The sequence below is a fragment of the Euleptes europaea genome, chromosome 9 (genome assembly GCF_029931775.1).
Source record: "Euleptes europaea isolate rEulEur1 chromosome 9, rEulEur1.hap1, whole genome shotgun sequence".
NCBI lineage: Eukaryota > Metazoa > Chordata > Lepidosauria > Squamata > Sphaerodactylidae > Euleptes > Euleptes europaea.
The window spans coordinates 70,481,897-70,497,567 of NC_079320.1; the positions used below are offsets into that span (position 1 = coordinate 70,481,897).

At 41.4% G+C, this 15,671-nt stretch overlaps 1 protein-coding gene across 1 annotated transcript in view; it reads left to right on the forward strand.

The window, feature by feature from the left end:
- The window catches only part of ATP8A1 (ATPase phospholipid transporting 8A1), a 98,740-nt gene that overhangs the window by 28,175 nt on the left and 54,894 nt on the right, over positions 1-15,671 (forward strand). Inside the window, exons 8-14 of the mRNA XM_056855621.1 lie at positions 833-902; positions 5,177-5,304; positions 9,458-9,569; positions 9,800-9,965; positions 11,190-11,317; positions 12,282-12,359; positions 13,273-13,361. Of these exons, the coding sequence (XP_056711599.1) occupies positions 833-902; positions 5,177-5,304; positions 9,458-9,569; positions 9,800-9,965; positions 11,190-11,317; positions 12,282-12,359; positions 13,273-13,361 (771 nt within the window). The remainder of the gene's footprint in view (positions 1-832; positions 903-5,176; positions 5,305-9,457; positions 9,570-9,799; positions 9,966-11,189; positions 11,318-12,281; positions 12,360-13,272; positions 13,362-15,671) is intronic.

Sequence of the window (15,671 nt, forward strand, 5' to 3'; positions counted from 1 at the left end):
CACTATCTCCAATGACTTCTGTAATGTAGCATGTTTTCATTCTAACATTTCTGCTGCTCTTTTGTATTTTTAGAGTCTTACTTTACTGTATGCTGGTTAAAACAAATGAAGCATGTCAAAATTAAGATACAACAAGCTGGCAGCAGTACAAACATTCTATATTCTAAGCAGTATTCAGTCATTTACATTCACAGAAAAGATGATGAACAAACGAAATCCCTATAAAAATAAGGAATTACCTGTCTAAGGATGGAAACACTATATTTATAATGGTTCTGTCATTACTGTAGTCCTTAATACTTCTTATGTTTTAAATAATTTGATTACAACCCAATAAACCTGTTCCTTGTGCAGTTTCTATATGTAAATCAGCTGTTTTCCTTGCTTAAGCAGTTTGTGTAAGACATTTAAGAAAACATCAAGTGTACCTAAAATACCCATTTTTGCTTGTGTGAGTTTCACTTAGGTAGTTATTTCTTACATACTTCATGTTGCACAATTGCTTGTGCAAAGAATTAAATGACTGGTTTATTATTTTGCATTGTGATGCTACATTGTCAGATATTTTTACCTGACTAGCGTACTTTAAGAAAGAACATTCTATTTGGTTACTTACAAGTACAACTGTGAAGGCAGTATGAATCCATTTTGGGTGCTTGCCTTTTTGAATATATTTTGTGATGTAAAATATCAATTTGGTGGTAATTTTCTGCAAATGTGAATGACTTGTTACTCATATCAATTTTCTTTGAGGAAGCATTGATGTTTCACTTTACTGGATACATGATCTAATATAATTATCTTACAAAAACAATCTTTTCTTTTCTATAAGTGAACCCCAAGCTATGTGCTACATTGAAACATCAAACTTAGATGGTGAAACTAATCTAAAAATTCGACAGGTAAGAAATAAGCTGCTCCCTGTAAAATTGATTTATATCAATGTAAAATGTTCCTTCTGTGTTGGACAGAGAATGGCATTGCATAAAAGATAGGATTATGTGCCTGATTCCAAGTGTCAAAGGTCATCAGAAGGTAGAAGGAGTTATATCTGCAAATATGGTAAATAAACATATGTGCTGCTTTTGACTTTCACAGTGCTAGTCTCCAGTCTGGGGGATAGACTTACTCCAGGCATCCCTTTTGACGGTTTCCCCAAACAGATGCTTGACACTATGAAAGCTGAGAGGGCTTACCATCAGATAGGGCAGATCTCTCTGGGCTTCAGCGTATGTGCTTCCAGCAATTGCACACAGATATACCTGAATGGGGCTACAAAATCTGTTTCATGCCATCTTGAATAATTCCTTCAAGCTGGTTAAAACACAAGCCAAGTTAATTTAATGTATTTGTTTTATCAGGTAATTAAGGCTTTTTTTAAGGATCATCGAACCAGTTAACCCTAGAGGGCCAAAAATGGCGCCAAGGCCTTCCCTGATCTTGCCTCCTGGCACTGGGTTTCAGAGGTTTACTGCCTCTGAATATGGAGGTTTCCTTTACTAACTATGGCTAATAGTCATTGATGGACCCAGCCTCCACATATTACATCAGTGGCACTTACTCTATGGCATACCACATTTGCAGGTACCGTCAACCAAAAGAGCCACATGACTACTGCATGCCCTGTGCACCACCCCACCAACTGCATATACAATAAGATATAAGTATACATTTTTAAATGTATAACTATAACCTTTTAAATTTCCAGAGTACCTCTGAGCATGTAGGCTTGCTCTCTGTAGTCGTGTTGAACCTTAGCCAGCCCTTAGGTATCTGGAGTGAGTAGATGGGGCTTGCAAGGCAGACACAACACAAAGCAATGTGCAAGCTTTCAGGTTCTCCAGAACTCTTTGTTAGGCTGGGGGCTAAAACGCATGGTCGCTTTATCCTCCTTTAATCCCTGTTTTAGCCAGGATTGAATGCACATTAGGCGAAACGCATGTGTTCGATCCTGGCTGAATCCTGGCTGAAACAGGGATTAAAGGAGGATAAAGCGACCATGTGTTTTCGCCCTGGGTGTTAAAAAGATCAGTACCTTCCTATGTTAAGTGTTCCGTTCAAGTTGAACTCTAGTATTGGAAGAGACAGGGCTGTTAGAACCTCTCTCTGTGCTAAGTGTGAGCCAGAAACTTTGCTCACTTTCCTGGAAAATGGGGAGAGTGCCATAATGGGGAATAGTGCTCAGAATATATGCCAGAGAGTGGCATGAGACTCCTGAGCCACAGAGTGAGTATCACTGTATTACATGATGTGCTTGAGGAGTCTGTTACACAGACCCAGCACTTGTAAGTCTAAACCACCATGAGCCTTTTTGGGAAGATCATACTTGTTTGGCCTCCAGGCTTATGGCTGCTACTGTTGAGAAGCTAATAATGGAAGAACCCTTAAACCCATGAGTTTTTTTAAAGAGAACAAGTGCAGGGAGCCAGTGTGGTGTAGTGGTTAAGAGCGGTGGTTTGGAGTGGTGGGTTCTGATCTGGAGAACCGGGTTTGATTGTCCACTCCTACACATGAGGGGCGGAGGGTAATCTGGTGAACCGGTTTGGTTTCGCCACTCCTACACATGAAGCCAAGCTGGGTGATCTTGGGCTAGTCACACTCTCTCAGCCTCACCTACTTCACAGGGTGTCTGTTGTGGGGAGGGGAAGGGAAAGTAATTGTAAGCCAGTTTGATTCTTCCTTAAGTGGTAGAGAAAGTTGGCATATAAAAACCAATTCTTCTTCGACAAAAAAGTAGATGTGAGCTCCCCACTTCCTGATTTGGATTAGGACCTTGGAGGAAAGGGGTTAAACCTCCTACACACACACATTGATGTGATTTTAGTGGGGGAGATTCCAAAAATAGGAACATCAAGAGCCCTGCATGGAATAGGGTTGCCAACTGCCAGGTCATAGCAGGAGATCTCCTGCTAATTCAACTGATCTCCAGCCGATAGAGATCAGATCACCCGGAGAAAAATGGCCGCTTTGGCAATTGAACTCTATGGCATTGAAGTCCCTCCCCTCCCCAAACCCCGCCCTCTTCAGGCTTTGCCCCCAAAATCTCCTGCCGGTTGAGTAGAGGGACCTGGCAACCCTAGCGTGGAAACCTGAAGTCATGAGGGCAGAGCACAGGTGCAAGCCCTCAATATGGTGACTATTAGGAAGAAGGGAAGAAAGTGATCAGTGCTTGCTTCCCTTCTGCCTGGGACTTAAGTGGAAATTATAGTTTGGGTTGGGGAGATGTGTGCCTGGTAGCATGCAATTTAAACACTAACCCCCCCTGCCCACTCTAGGATACTTTGAGCTACAGGGACTTGCCTGTTTACAGAAGGATTGTTTCGGTAACTGGGATCAAGTCCAAATTTTATCTCTCGCTCTCTCTCGCTCTCTCTCTCTCTCTCTCTCTCTCTCTCTCTCTTCAGAATATTTGACCGTGGTTTAAAGGCAAATAGTTCAATAAAATTCTCCGATTAATAGGTTTTGTTGTCTCTATATTGATCTTGCCGCATTCTGTGTGCAGTTTCTGTTTCCGATGTATGTCCTACATAATGCATGTCCATTATATATTGCCTTCTATTCTGTATTCAACCTCACGCATCTTAATTTAACCCATGCTATCTCAAAAACAGCATAGGAATTATAGATTGCGGTGCAGAACTAAAACAGGAATACTACTGACCACTGCAGATTCGGTCATGAGAGTTAATCTGTGAAAGCACTTCATTAGTAAAAGTCATAGCACTGGAAGAAGTTTGAGATAGAGTGAAGGAAGAGATGGTATATATTGGTAACTGAAAGTGACTAACAGCACAGTGCTAAGGAGGGGAGGGGCGAAGGTGCTCAGGGAGTGCCCTGACCCTTATGCCGGCATATCTCTGAGGTACATCAGCGTAAGGACCAGTTATGCCGGTGCAGGATCGAGTGCCGCTTCTCTGCTCTCGGGTGCTGGCACAGCTCCTCAGTAGCTGCCTGTCGGCACAAGCGAGGCGCCGGTGTGACTGTGGGCGGAACGTGGCTGGAGTTAGTTGGCTCCCTAAGCCCTTTCAGCCTGGGAACACCCCCTTACAGAGGCACAAAGTTGTACCTTCAAAAAACAAAGCTGCAGACATGGAAGTGGCATCCCTGCCCATGCCCCTTCCCACCCCTGGGCTGGGACGAGTGCTAGGCTTGGCCCCCATGCCTGTTGGCCCCTGATTGGTTCTGCCTGCTCTGTCTGTCGCTGCCCCACCACCTCATCACAGCCCCTGCATGAGATGCTGTGGCATGGTTGCTGGGGACGCTGACACAGTTGCCACCACTGAAACTCAGCTACGGCCTCTTTTTCCTGCTGGCCGCAGCCTAACCAACCCCTTTAGGGAGTGGACTCGCGGCGCCACAGTTACACAGGTGGCCCGGCCACTGCAGTGCAGGCAGCCCTCAGGGTTGCTCTGCAAAGTTGAGTTCAATGTGGCTGTAGAGAATATAGAAAGATAACAGATCACAGTTGGAGCAAGATCCATGCCTGTGTTCTCAAATAATAAAGCAAGAACAAAAGAAGTAGAACCCAAGAATTTTCCAGTACAATTGTTTTCTGTTAAGCTAGGAAGTCATCTGAAAGGGTGAAACCTCATATGACACAATAGATCCAGAAACAGATGTGACAACTTTTTAAAAGGGCATATTTAACCCTTCCACACACTGCTCCCTCATTCTAACATGCATTGAAGCTGCTGTTAGCCCTGTGGCAGGAAAAATACAGTATTTTCCAGGGATCCTTGTAGCTGTTTCAATGTTCAAAAAGAAGCCAGGATCATGGATCAATAATGTCATTTGTGACTTGACCATTAAAAGATGATGCTAATATACAAAGGGAGTGGCACGGTGGGGAGGAACCATACGTGATAGGAAAACACCATCACTGTGTAATAAAGAAGCACATGTAGGTTAATTACTTGCCAATTTAACAAGCTTTTTACTGTAAGCTATACTATCCACAAAATTTATCAATGTATCCAAACCACAATTAATTTGGATGATACATTGATAACATTTGTGGATGGTATAGCTTTGCTATCACATTAAAAAGATGAAACATGGAAAGAGACGCTGATCCAAGAAATGAGTGTAGAAAATGATATACAGGCAACTTTGTCAGTGTTCATGGTGTTCACTGTGTTAGTCATAGTTATGATATTACATACAATTTTGTTTGCAGGGTTTGCCATTAACCTCGGATATAAAGGACACTGACAGCTTGGCAAAACTTTCAGGCAGAATTGAATGTGAAGGCCCTAACAGACATCTCTATGATTTTGTTGGAAATATCAGGCTGGATGGTCATAGGTATGTAAACATCTGAATAAGAACTCTGTATTTCACATCATTGTGCTTTTAGAATCACTAGGGAAGTAAGTTTTGATAGTGGACTCTCAGTTAACATAGTAAGAAAATAGTATGCTTTAATAGGTCATCTATACTTTTACACAGAAAAAGGTGTTTGTCTTTGCAATGATAGTGAATTTTCATACAGAGGAGCCTAGATACCATATGCAACCAGATTCCTGATTCAGATCATTCCAGTAATTGAGTTATTCTGGTTCCTTTGGGCTCTTCAGCTAATTCTGAATATAGATACAAAAGGTAAATGCACTCCTAGAAAGCAGCATTCAGGATATCCTGACTCAAATGCCAGTTTTATGATTCTGAAGCAGACCTAATGCACACACACACAAATACAAATTCGGTTCTAGAAATGTCCTCGGAGGACGCTGTTCTGATCTTCATAAGTATTTGCTAATGCTTCTGAATGAATCTTAAGAGAGAGTTTAAGATAATACGATCTGCTTTAATATTATAGTACTAGTATAGTACTCCTTATGTCCAGATCTCTCAATACTTAAGGATCTCTCTTCAGGGGAGATGGTTCTCTGATACCATTATTCCAAACTATAACATACCACTGAGAGTAATTTTCTATTAAGGTACATAGTAATTTACTTGAACACAAGTTGTTGCTTACCTGTGAGAGCACAAATATCTTCAATATTCTAAATCACTTGCTGGATTTCCAGAGGCCTTGGGGCAAATGGTTTCCCTGAATTACGTAGAATTAGAGTTGTAAAGAAGAAATAGATCATTTTTGATGGATAATATATTTGAAAAAGAGACTAGGTTGGGGCAAGATGTTGTAGTGTTTGTATATGCTCTTCAACAGATGTTTTCTGTTTGGATCTTTGGAATCACTTTGTTAGGATACCTATTCATTAACCATCATGCAGCTAACAGTATGCATATGCACAGGTATACAATGGTGCTTACCCCAGGTAACTTTGCATAGGAGTGAAGCCTTAACAACAGCTACATAAGGGGATACTTTTATGCAGAAAATGCTCCTAAGTCTTCCTGAGTGTTTTTTATTGAATATATTGTTTTAGGAAGGGGTTATTTATTAAATAAAAACAAATCTAGAATGTAAAAGGCTGCACAAAAATGTCTTAACCAAACATTTTATGGATAATCAGATTTAATTAGTTGTACAGCCATACTATTCTTGGGGAGTCTTTGCTCTTCAGTTTCCATAAGAATTCACAAAAATTAACCTGCTGCATGGACTTTGTTGAGAAATCATCCAGTTTTGTTCTGAGTAGTGCTGGAGGGTTATAGTTGTAAAGACTAGGGGGAAATATTTTGCAGTTTGGTTTTCTGGCTGTAAATAATGAGATTAAAGTTTTCTGCATAGCATGCATAACCATTAACTGGATGAAACTCAAGAATTTTTTTTAAAAAGTCTAAATAGAAATTCTGTATTCAGTCAAAGAAATTTCTTATTGTTCAGTCCTTATCTGACTGATTTCTTTTACCATATCCCATAAGACTGAGCCTGCTTTTCCAACTTTGGCTGTTCTGATGTTGGAGGTCATTGCTGCTTTTTCATTTCTCCTTTGACACTTCCTTGGCTACAATGAACAAGTAATAATAAAAGAGACAGCTCTTATTACTAGGACTGGATTTATTTTCTTTTTGCCGTATTCCAAAGTAGGATGCCTAGAACATTCATTAAAATGCTGAAATTTACTGAATGAAGTTTTCTGAACCTACATACATGGCAAAATAACATCAACAATCACAGCCCATTCCTAAGGGGGGCGTGTAGAAATGCAGCAGTCTGGAACAATGCAACCGCGCCACCTGCTGTGAGGCTTCCCTGCTGGAAAATAGAATAAACAAACTAGGTGAAATACGAAAATCAGGAAAGTCACCCATTGGTTTCAGCAAGGCTACGCCAGCTATTTTGCTGGTGTTGCTCCGCTGCAGCCTGAAGGGGCATTCCTGGGTCAAAAGGGGTTAGGAAGCTGCCTAAAGGTAGCTTCACTCCTAGGAACGCCCCAGGAATACCTCCCAGGACACCGGCGTGGGGAGATACGCTGGAACAACAGCAGTGGGAGGCAATGCCAGTGCCCAAGCGCCACATCTCTGCTGGCATCCAGGGGGACCAGCATAAGTTGGCCTACGCCAGCATCCGTGCCAGTTTGCATGGCACAAGTGGCACAGTCGCCAGCAGAAGGGTCATGCCGGTTCCTCTGCGGCTCCGCCCCCCCTTTAGGATTGCATGCTTAGTGACCTGTATCTTTCTTTTTCTAGGCTTTGCTGTCAATACTACATGATGGTGTTTGGGTTTTCTTTTTCTATTTATTTTATAGAAGTAAAAATGACATAAATTCAAATAAAGCACAACAAATATAACAAAATGGAGAGTTTGGACATGATGTTGAGTCCTTATAATACAAGAAGCACTATATGTCGAAAAGTAATAAGGTGTAAAGAATAATCATAATTCTTACAGAATGAACTATTAAAAATAGAAATTAAAAGAGTTCATTTTAAAAGAATGCTCACAAGGAAGATTATAACACTCCACAAATACATTGACAGCCCATTCCTGATCTTCACGGCTGAACATCCTTAGGAGGAATGCAGGGGCCCACACCGGTGTTCGTGCCCCTTGTTCCAGCGCCCGTGCCCCTTGCGCCAGCAAGACTGGCACGCGCGCCGGTGTTGGGCCTCACATACCGGCTTCCCTGCACTGCCATGGCAGTGCAGCCCTGGGATGCCGGCTCAGCCTCCTGCCGGCATCCTGCCAGTGCACTTCTGTGCGCCATTTTCCCAGGGGGCGGTCCCAGGGCGGTCCTGGGGAGGAGCCACCTTCAGGTGGCCTCCTAAACCCTTTCAGGCCGGGAATGCCCCCTTTGCCCTCATCTCGATGTATCCCCATGGAACCCTATGAAGCAGTTCCACATGGCTCAAGGGTGAGGGCAGCATTTTGGCTTCGGTGGGAGGGGGACTGAATCCTTCTTTGGAGGCAGCACAATGGCGCTGCCTCCAGCCACCTGCCGAGCCCTTCCCCTCAGGAGTGGGCTGCCCGTCAACACAGTAAAGGTACCTCAGTAAAGGGGAGAGAGTTGTTCAGGTTTAGACAGCCAAGAGTACAAGAACTAAAGGCTACAAACTGTCAAATAAACATGTAAATTTAAATCAGAAGGCTTGTAAATATTCAGTTCTTAAATGAAACAACTTGTAGATCTATAAGTATCATCGATCAAGGATATCTTTTTTAGTACTTAGCAAAGGGCTATCGGGGAGCAGATACTTCCCCCCCCCCTTCAGCTCAATTGTGAATGTTTGCTATGATAGGGTTAGAAACAGAGTACTGAAGAGAACTTACCCGATATAGGATAGCTGATTTGGGTCTTTTTTGGCCTGACTCAAGGTAACTGCCTTGACAGCTTGTGCTTTATTGGTGAAGATGTTTTTCTTCATGTTCTCAGCATCTACTTTGATAAGACGCTGTGCTTTAATTAACTTTGGTTTTGGTGGGGGGTACAGCTGGGGTATAGGTAGAGAAAGAGCTTTTTCCTCTGCTCTATAGTTGCTGCTTATTTATTTTAGTGTACCATTTGGCAATGTACCTGCACTCTCCTTATAGATCTATGTTGTTTGGAGGAGTGATAGAAGCACAGAACTGTACAGACCAAAATAGTCTTAAGCAATACTGTAACATAAAACCTCTTATCTAACACCATAAGAAGACTGTATTTAGTGTAACGGTGTACAGGAATGTTCCAAAATAGGTAACTTCTTGAAATGCATAAATTAACTGAGTTGGTTGCTACCAGCTTGTCTGCTTGATCTGATTCCCCTCTTTACTCTAGCCACCATTCTGATGTGGTTTTTGTCCACACAAGTCTCATGATTCCCAGCATAGCCTTTTCAGTGGTCAGAAGGGTCTCCCTGCCTCTTTTGCTGGTGGAATAGTGTGATAGGGATACAGCCCTATGTCTGGAAGTGAATTTATATGTCATTTTTTTCATTCTTCTTAATACTTCAAGGTGAAAAAGAGGTCAGAAGCCGAAACATAATAAATGTGGGTTAATATTTCCTGAAATTTAATATTTTGCCTGAAACACCATCTAACTTGCTGTTGATTTATTCTTTGTAGCACTGCTCCACTGGGACCTGATCAGATTCTTCTGCGAGGAGCTCAGCTAAGGAATACCCAGTGGGTTCATGGAATAGTTGTCTATACAGGACATGATACGAAACTCATGCAGGTTTGTCTTTTAGCTGTGAATATTATTTCAGGTACATGTGTGTTTGCTGTAATTCAAGTTTGACCTTATAAAAGACAGATCATTGCACTTCCATGCTGTGAGTCTCTTCATAATAATATATACCCACCTTCACTTTCTGTTTGGTAGTACACTATGCATCTATGAAAAAACATTAAAATGTGGTCGGAAATCCATGTATTTCTTCTAATCTTTATGTATTTCATCCACAGAATTCAACAAGCCCACCACTGAAACTGTCCAATGTGGAAAGAATTACAAATATCCAAATTCTATTTTTGTTCTGCATTCTTATTGCTATATCTTTGGTTTGTTCAGTTGGTTCAGCTGTGTGGAATCTCAAACATGAGAAGGGAGACTGGTACATCAGTTTAACTTGTAAGCACTCAAAATAACATTTTATTGTTGCAGTGATATTATTTGAACTTGCAAAATGCAATTCATAATATTCTTTAAAGTACGGTATTTTCATTGTTTGTACTAACATCAAAATGATTGTCACTGGCAAGTTAAAATACTAGGCAAATATAGTTGCAATAATACGGAGATGTTGAGTAGAGAACAGGTTAGTTCATACTAGGGATGTGCACCACAAAAAAATAGGTATTTCTTGGATCCGGATAGCAGGGAGTAAAAAAAAAAAAAGTATTCCCTGTTATTCAGGTTCCAAATACCGGTTTGGTATTCGGATTTGGGGGGGGGATTTTGATATTATTTGGCTCCATTATTTCCTATGGGGAATCATTCTGAGAGCCTGGGGGAGCTGTTTTTTAAGCTAATGGCACCAAAATTGCAGGGGAGTGAGGCCTGCCTGACCCCTCGAGACCACCCAAGTTTCAAGTAGATTGGATGAAGGAGTCCAGTTCTGTGAGCCCCTGGAAAAAGGTGCTCCCATACATCCTCTATTATTTCCAGTGGGGGGGGGGGGAAATCCAGGCTTTCCCCAGGGCAAAAGAAACTGTAGCCAATAGCACTTGAGCATGCTGCAGCCACTGGTCAAATGGCTCCCTATGCAAACAGAACCAGCAAGCCTAACAAATCTATCAAAGTTCCATCTAGAAATCTTTTTGAGGGCAAGCCAGCCTATATCTATCACAGAGATACCTGAAAAATACCAATAAGGTTCAGGTATATTTTCGGATCAGATGTATCCAAGTGCACACCCCTAGTTCATACTGTCCAATACACAATATAAATCAGTTGGGGCAGGAAATCTTGAAACTGCTACTATGTACAGTAAGTGTTCTTTGGTGTTGGTCTCTTACACTCCACTTCAGTTCGGAGGATCCATTTCACGAGTGGTTGTGCTTTTCCTTCCATGCCTTTTGATGGAGGAAGTTGCCACCATTATCTTACTCAATGTCATGCTGTTCAGCATAACATTATTATTCTATTATGTTATTATTAGTTAAATCCTGAATAGATTGCTAAAACAGCATAAAAACAATAGTATAGGAATTGAAAATACTTGGTTAGAAAGTTTTGTTTTTGAAGAAATTTAAAAGTAGACTTTTTCACAATATCAGCTCTGCTTTCTAAAGATCATTATTAATTTCCTAAACAGGTAAAGCATACTTACCTTTTCTTTTCTTTTTTTAACAGATGGAGGCGCTACTAACTTTGGACTGAATTTCCTGACCTTTATCATTCTTTTCAATAATCTCATTCCTATCAGCTTGCTAGTTACACTGGAAGTGGTAAAATTTATCCAAGCGTATTTCATAAATTGGGTAAATATGAATATTGTGCAATATGTAGACTAATGAATTCTAGAATAAAGCTGGTATATGCCTTTCCTTTATAATTAAATCTGCATTACTGTAAAAATGCAGCATTTTGTAATAAAGGAAATTGTTTTGTGAAATCAGGCATCAAACGTTTTTCTCATATAATTGTAAAGATTTTGGTCAAATCTTTTACAAGCCGGTCCCAAGAGGCCCTGTCCAGAGGCAGCAACTCACAGGACCGGGTTTAACATTCTTAATGCCTGCTCAAAGGACATTATGTTTTCTTGTACCAATGTTGCAATCTCTTACCAATTTATGCATGCTGTGCAAAAGAACATGGCCTTGACAAGTCTCTTATGTGGTTGCATAGGGGGGTTTATGGCCTATAGAGACTACAGACACCCATACAACAATGTGTCAGGCACAACTGGTAGTAAGGAAGAGGAGTAGGGGTTTACTTGAAGTAGTACAGCTCTGTGTCGTGCACAGCATACAACTTGGTTTCAAGAGAGATTTGCATTCCCAAGTACACTTTCCTGGGAGTAAGCCCTATTGAATAACATAGGACTTACTTTTGAGTATACCTGATAATATTGTTCCTTTGTTTCTTGAGCAACAGCCCCCTCCCCAGACCACATTGCAAAATTCTTTTGAAGTTGAAGGAACGTTCAGAAGTAGTTTCCAATGTGGCATGGACAGTGTGTTGTTCAGAGGGGAAAAATTTAAAGATTTAGACGGAGATCCAGAGAGTTACCTTAGAGGAGCCCACGTACTTGGGCATGTCCAGTGGAATTATTTAGCAACTGATATCAATATACATTCGGATTTCTGCACTGGAGGATTCATGTGGAAGTAAGTTCCACAGACAACTGTGGAAATTAATATAATGTACACGGGGTAGAATGAAAGTTTTAATTTTTTTCTGGACCATAGCTTTTTTTTTTTATGCTGCCTTTTCTTTCAATAGGATATCGACATGCTTTATGAACCTACGGACACATCAGCCATGGCTCGTACATCCAATCTCAATGAAGAACTTGGCCAGGTAGGATGGGTTCCATAATTCCGTGGCATTAACTGTTTTAAATTCATAGGACTTTTCTGTAGTTACTGTAATTTCCCCCCCTGAAAATATTAATTTCTTGAAAATACTCTCCAGTTAAATGGCAAAGAGCTTGATTCTTTCTCCTGGCTTAGTAGCACATTTGTAGAAGTGTTCCCTATTTGCTGCTTAAAACTGCACACTTGTACATCAGTTTAGGGTTTTTAAAATCAATGGCAGTTTTATAAGCACAGTGATTGCCTACTCCCATGTGAACCTATCCAACAACTCCAATCATCTTCAGAGCCCCTGCTTCAGGAGCCCCCGCCATCTGAAGTTAGACTGATAGAAACCGTGGTCATAGTGCCAAAACTTTGGAACTCTCTCCAGGGAGATTTTGCCATCTCCTTCTATTGTTGTCTTCTGCCAGCAGGTGAAACCGTTTTTGTTGTTGTTGTCACCCTCTCACTAACAGGGCTACGCCTACCATTTTGCAGGCATATCTCAGCGCCTGCAAAAAGGGGTGTTCCTAGGCCGAAAGGATTTAGGGAGCTGACTAAGGGTAGCTCCGCCCCCCAGGAATGCCCCCATTGGCACCAGTGCAAGGTCTTGCGCTGGAAAAAAGCTGCTGACGAGGCAGTGGTAACACCCGAGCCTCACACTGCCATGGCTCCCCTACACCGGCTTAAGTGCCCCTGTGCCGGCATCTGTGCCCACATAGCCAGCGCAAGTGGAACTCACGCCAGGATAGGGGTTACACCAGTTCCTGAGCAGCTCCGCCCCCTCCCCCCGTTCAGGATTGCTCAGTACATGTTATTGAAAATGCTAAATTTGTACCACTTGTTAAAAGTGCTTTTACAAGTGCAAATAGAAATAATGTAAATGTACATCTAATGAAAAATGTTAATGTGCTTAGGTGAAATACATATTTTCAGACAAGACTGGAACCCTGACATGCAATGTAATGCAGTTTAAGAAGTGTACAATTGCAGGAATAGCTTATGGGTAAGTATTCCTTAAATACTTGTTGGTGTGTTTTTTGTTATTGGTTTGTTTTGGGGGTGGGTGGGTATTTCATCTGGTGAATTTTTTTGCATATGATCATGTTTTGGGACTTCAGTAAAATCAAAATTTTTACCATTAATTCATTCAGGAGTACCTTTTTTTAAAATCATTTCTTCTTCATAATTGTTTCTAACATTTACATCAGATATAATAAAATAATAGATATGGTTGCACCTTATCTTTATATTTCCACTTGTGAGTATCCCTTGAGCAATTAAAATAAAAATATTATTAAAAAGAGCCAAAAGCACTTGGCATATGACTGTTTCAGCATCTACTATTTTAATGCCTCTTAACCCAGTTAATAACTCTCTATCCTTTTCTAATGGTTTTGTTTGGACAGATTTAACATTACACGTATTGTAGAAATTAAATTGACTCTTGATTGGGCAATAGGTTGAGATATCTCATTGTAATGTAAAATTAATAAGTATCTCCAAATGTCCTAGTTCAGAAAATTAATATTATGAATGAGCATTTTTAATGTTAGGGATAATCCCTTAATATGAACAGAGTCAGTTTAATGAAAAGCCATTATACTAGGATTGTTGAAATGAACTGCTGTTGGAACATTTTATAGGTCCACCTATCATTGAAAGCCCTGACCTGGATAGCCCAGGCTAGCCTGATCTCGTCAGATCTCAGAAGCTAAGCAGGGTCAGCCCTGGTTAGTATTTGGATGGGAGATCACCAAGGAATACCAGGGTTGCTGTGCAGAGGAAGGCACTGGCAAACCACCTCTGCTAGTCTCTTGCCTTGAAAACCCCATAAGGGGTCGCCATAAGTCGGCTGCTACTTGAAGGCACTTTACACACACACATCATTGAAAACAATAATAAAGATTAAAGGTGCTGGGAGCCACAGTTATACTCACTTTGTAATTTTTAGGCATTTCTTGACAAGCTAGTGTCAGTAGTGTCCGTTCTCCAGAGGTTGGACAAATGTCATAAGTATTTACCGTCTGCCTGTCCCTGATAATTTGCGTTTGTTTCAAAGGAAATGAAATTATCTTTTTCAAGCATTTCTGTAAGCTAAATGCAGCCATTTCATTTCTTTTGATCTTTGAATATCAGTTCTTCACAATCAATGAATGGAAACATACGATAGAAATGTTTTCTAGCTTCATGTGAATACTTCAGTGTAATAGATTCGTTAGCTTGTAGGCATCTGTCTAGTAAAGATCATACTGTGTGATGGAGGAAAAAGAGTAACATTGTGGGTGAAATTGTCAGCCCAACCCTAAGGGGGGTAGATAATCTTTGGTGGGGGACAGCGCAGCTGCGCCACCTCCTGAGAGGCTTCCCAACCGGGGGGGGGAGGGGGGGTAGGATAATTAAAAGTGGATTTTTACAGAAAAAAACCCTGAAACTTTCCCATTGAGTTTCATGGGGCTGCGCCATCTATTTTACAGGAGTAACTGGATGCCTGCAAAATGGCGGGTTCCTGGGGCGAAAGGGCTGTGGAAGCTTCCTAAAGGCAGCTCTGCCCCCAGGACTGCCCCAGGAACCCACCCCCCCGGATGCTGGCACGAGAACTTGTGCTGGAAAAACGCTGTTGGAGATGCAGTGCTGGCGCATGAGGCTTGCGCTGCCATGCGGTGCCCTACCACTGGCATAAATCATCCTGCGCTGGCCTCCATGCCACTCTGGATGGTCCAGAGTACGTTGGCATGGAGGTGACACCGGCTCCTGAGAAGCTTCCCCCCCCCACCTCCCCCCCGGATTGCACGGTGTATATTGTTTCAGCAAATACATATTCCCAAACTTGTGTTTAACTCCACAGCAGGCTGGGAATAACACAGGCAGGAAACAATTAATGAACTTCTCTGAAGCCCACTTATTTTTCCCATGCAAATATCTTGTTTCCCAGGGCAACTTTTTCCTCATCTGGGCTTCTTTTTGTATTCAGATCCATGCTATTGAAAAAAATAATTAAAATAGCTAGAGAGTAGGTTTCAGAGGAGAGTCAGCAGGTGGGTAAGTTAAGCATGCTGTTTCTCCAGTTAGTGCCTCCCACTACTCTTTCCACTAGCATTAGGAGGAAAATGAGTCCAGTGTTCTCCTCATAATGTTTGATTTAGTCCTGGGGGCAGGGATTAAAGACAATATAACATATTGTGTAAAACACGGGAGGGGGGTTGTTTTGCTTTGGGGGTTTTCCTGGTACCATTTTACAATGAGGAAAAAAGATTGCGATGCTTGCTACATTTATCTGTCATAGATTATATATTTATGCATTAATTACAGGGTC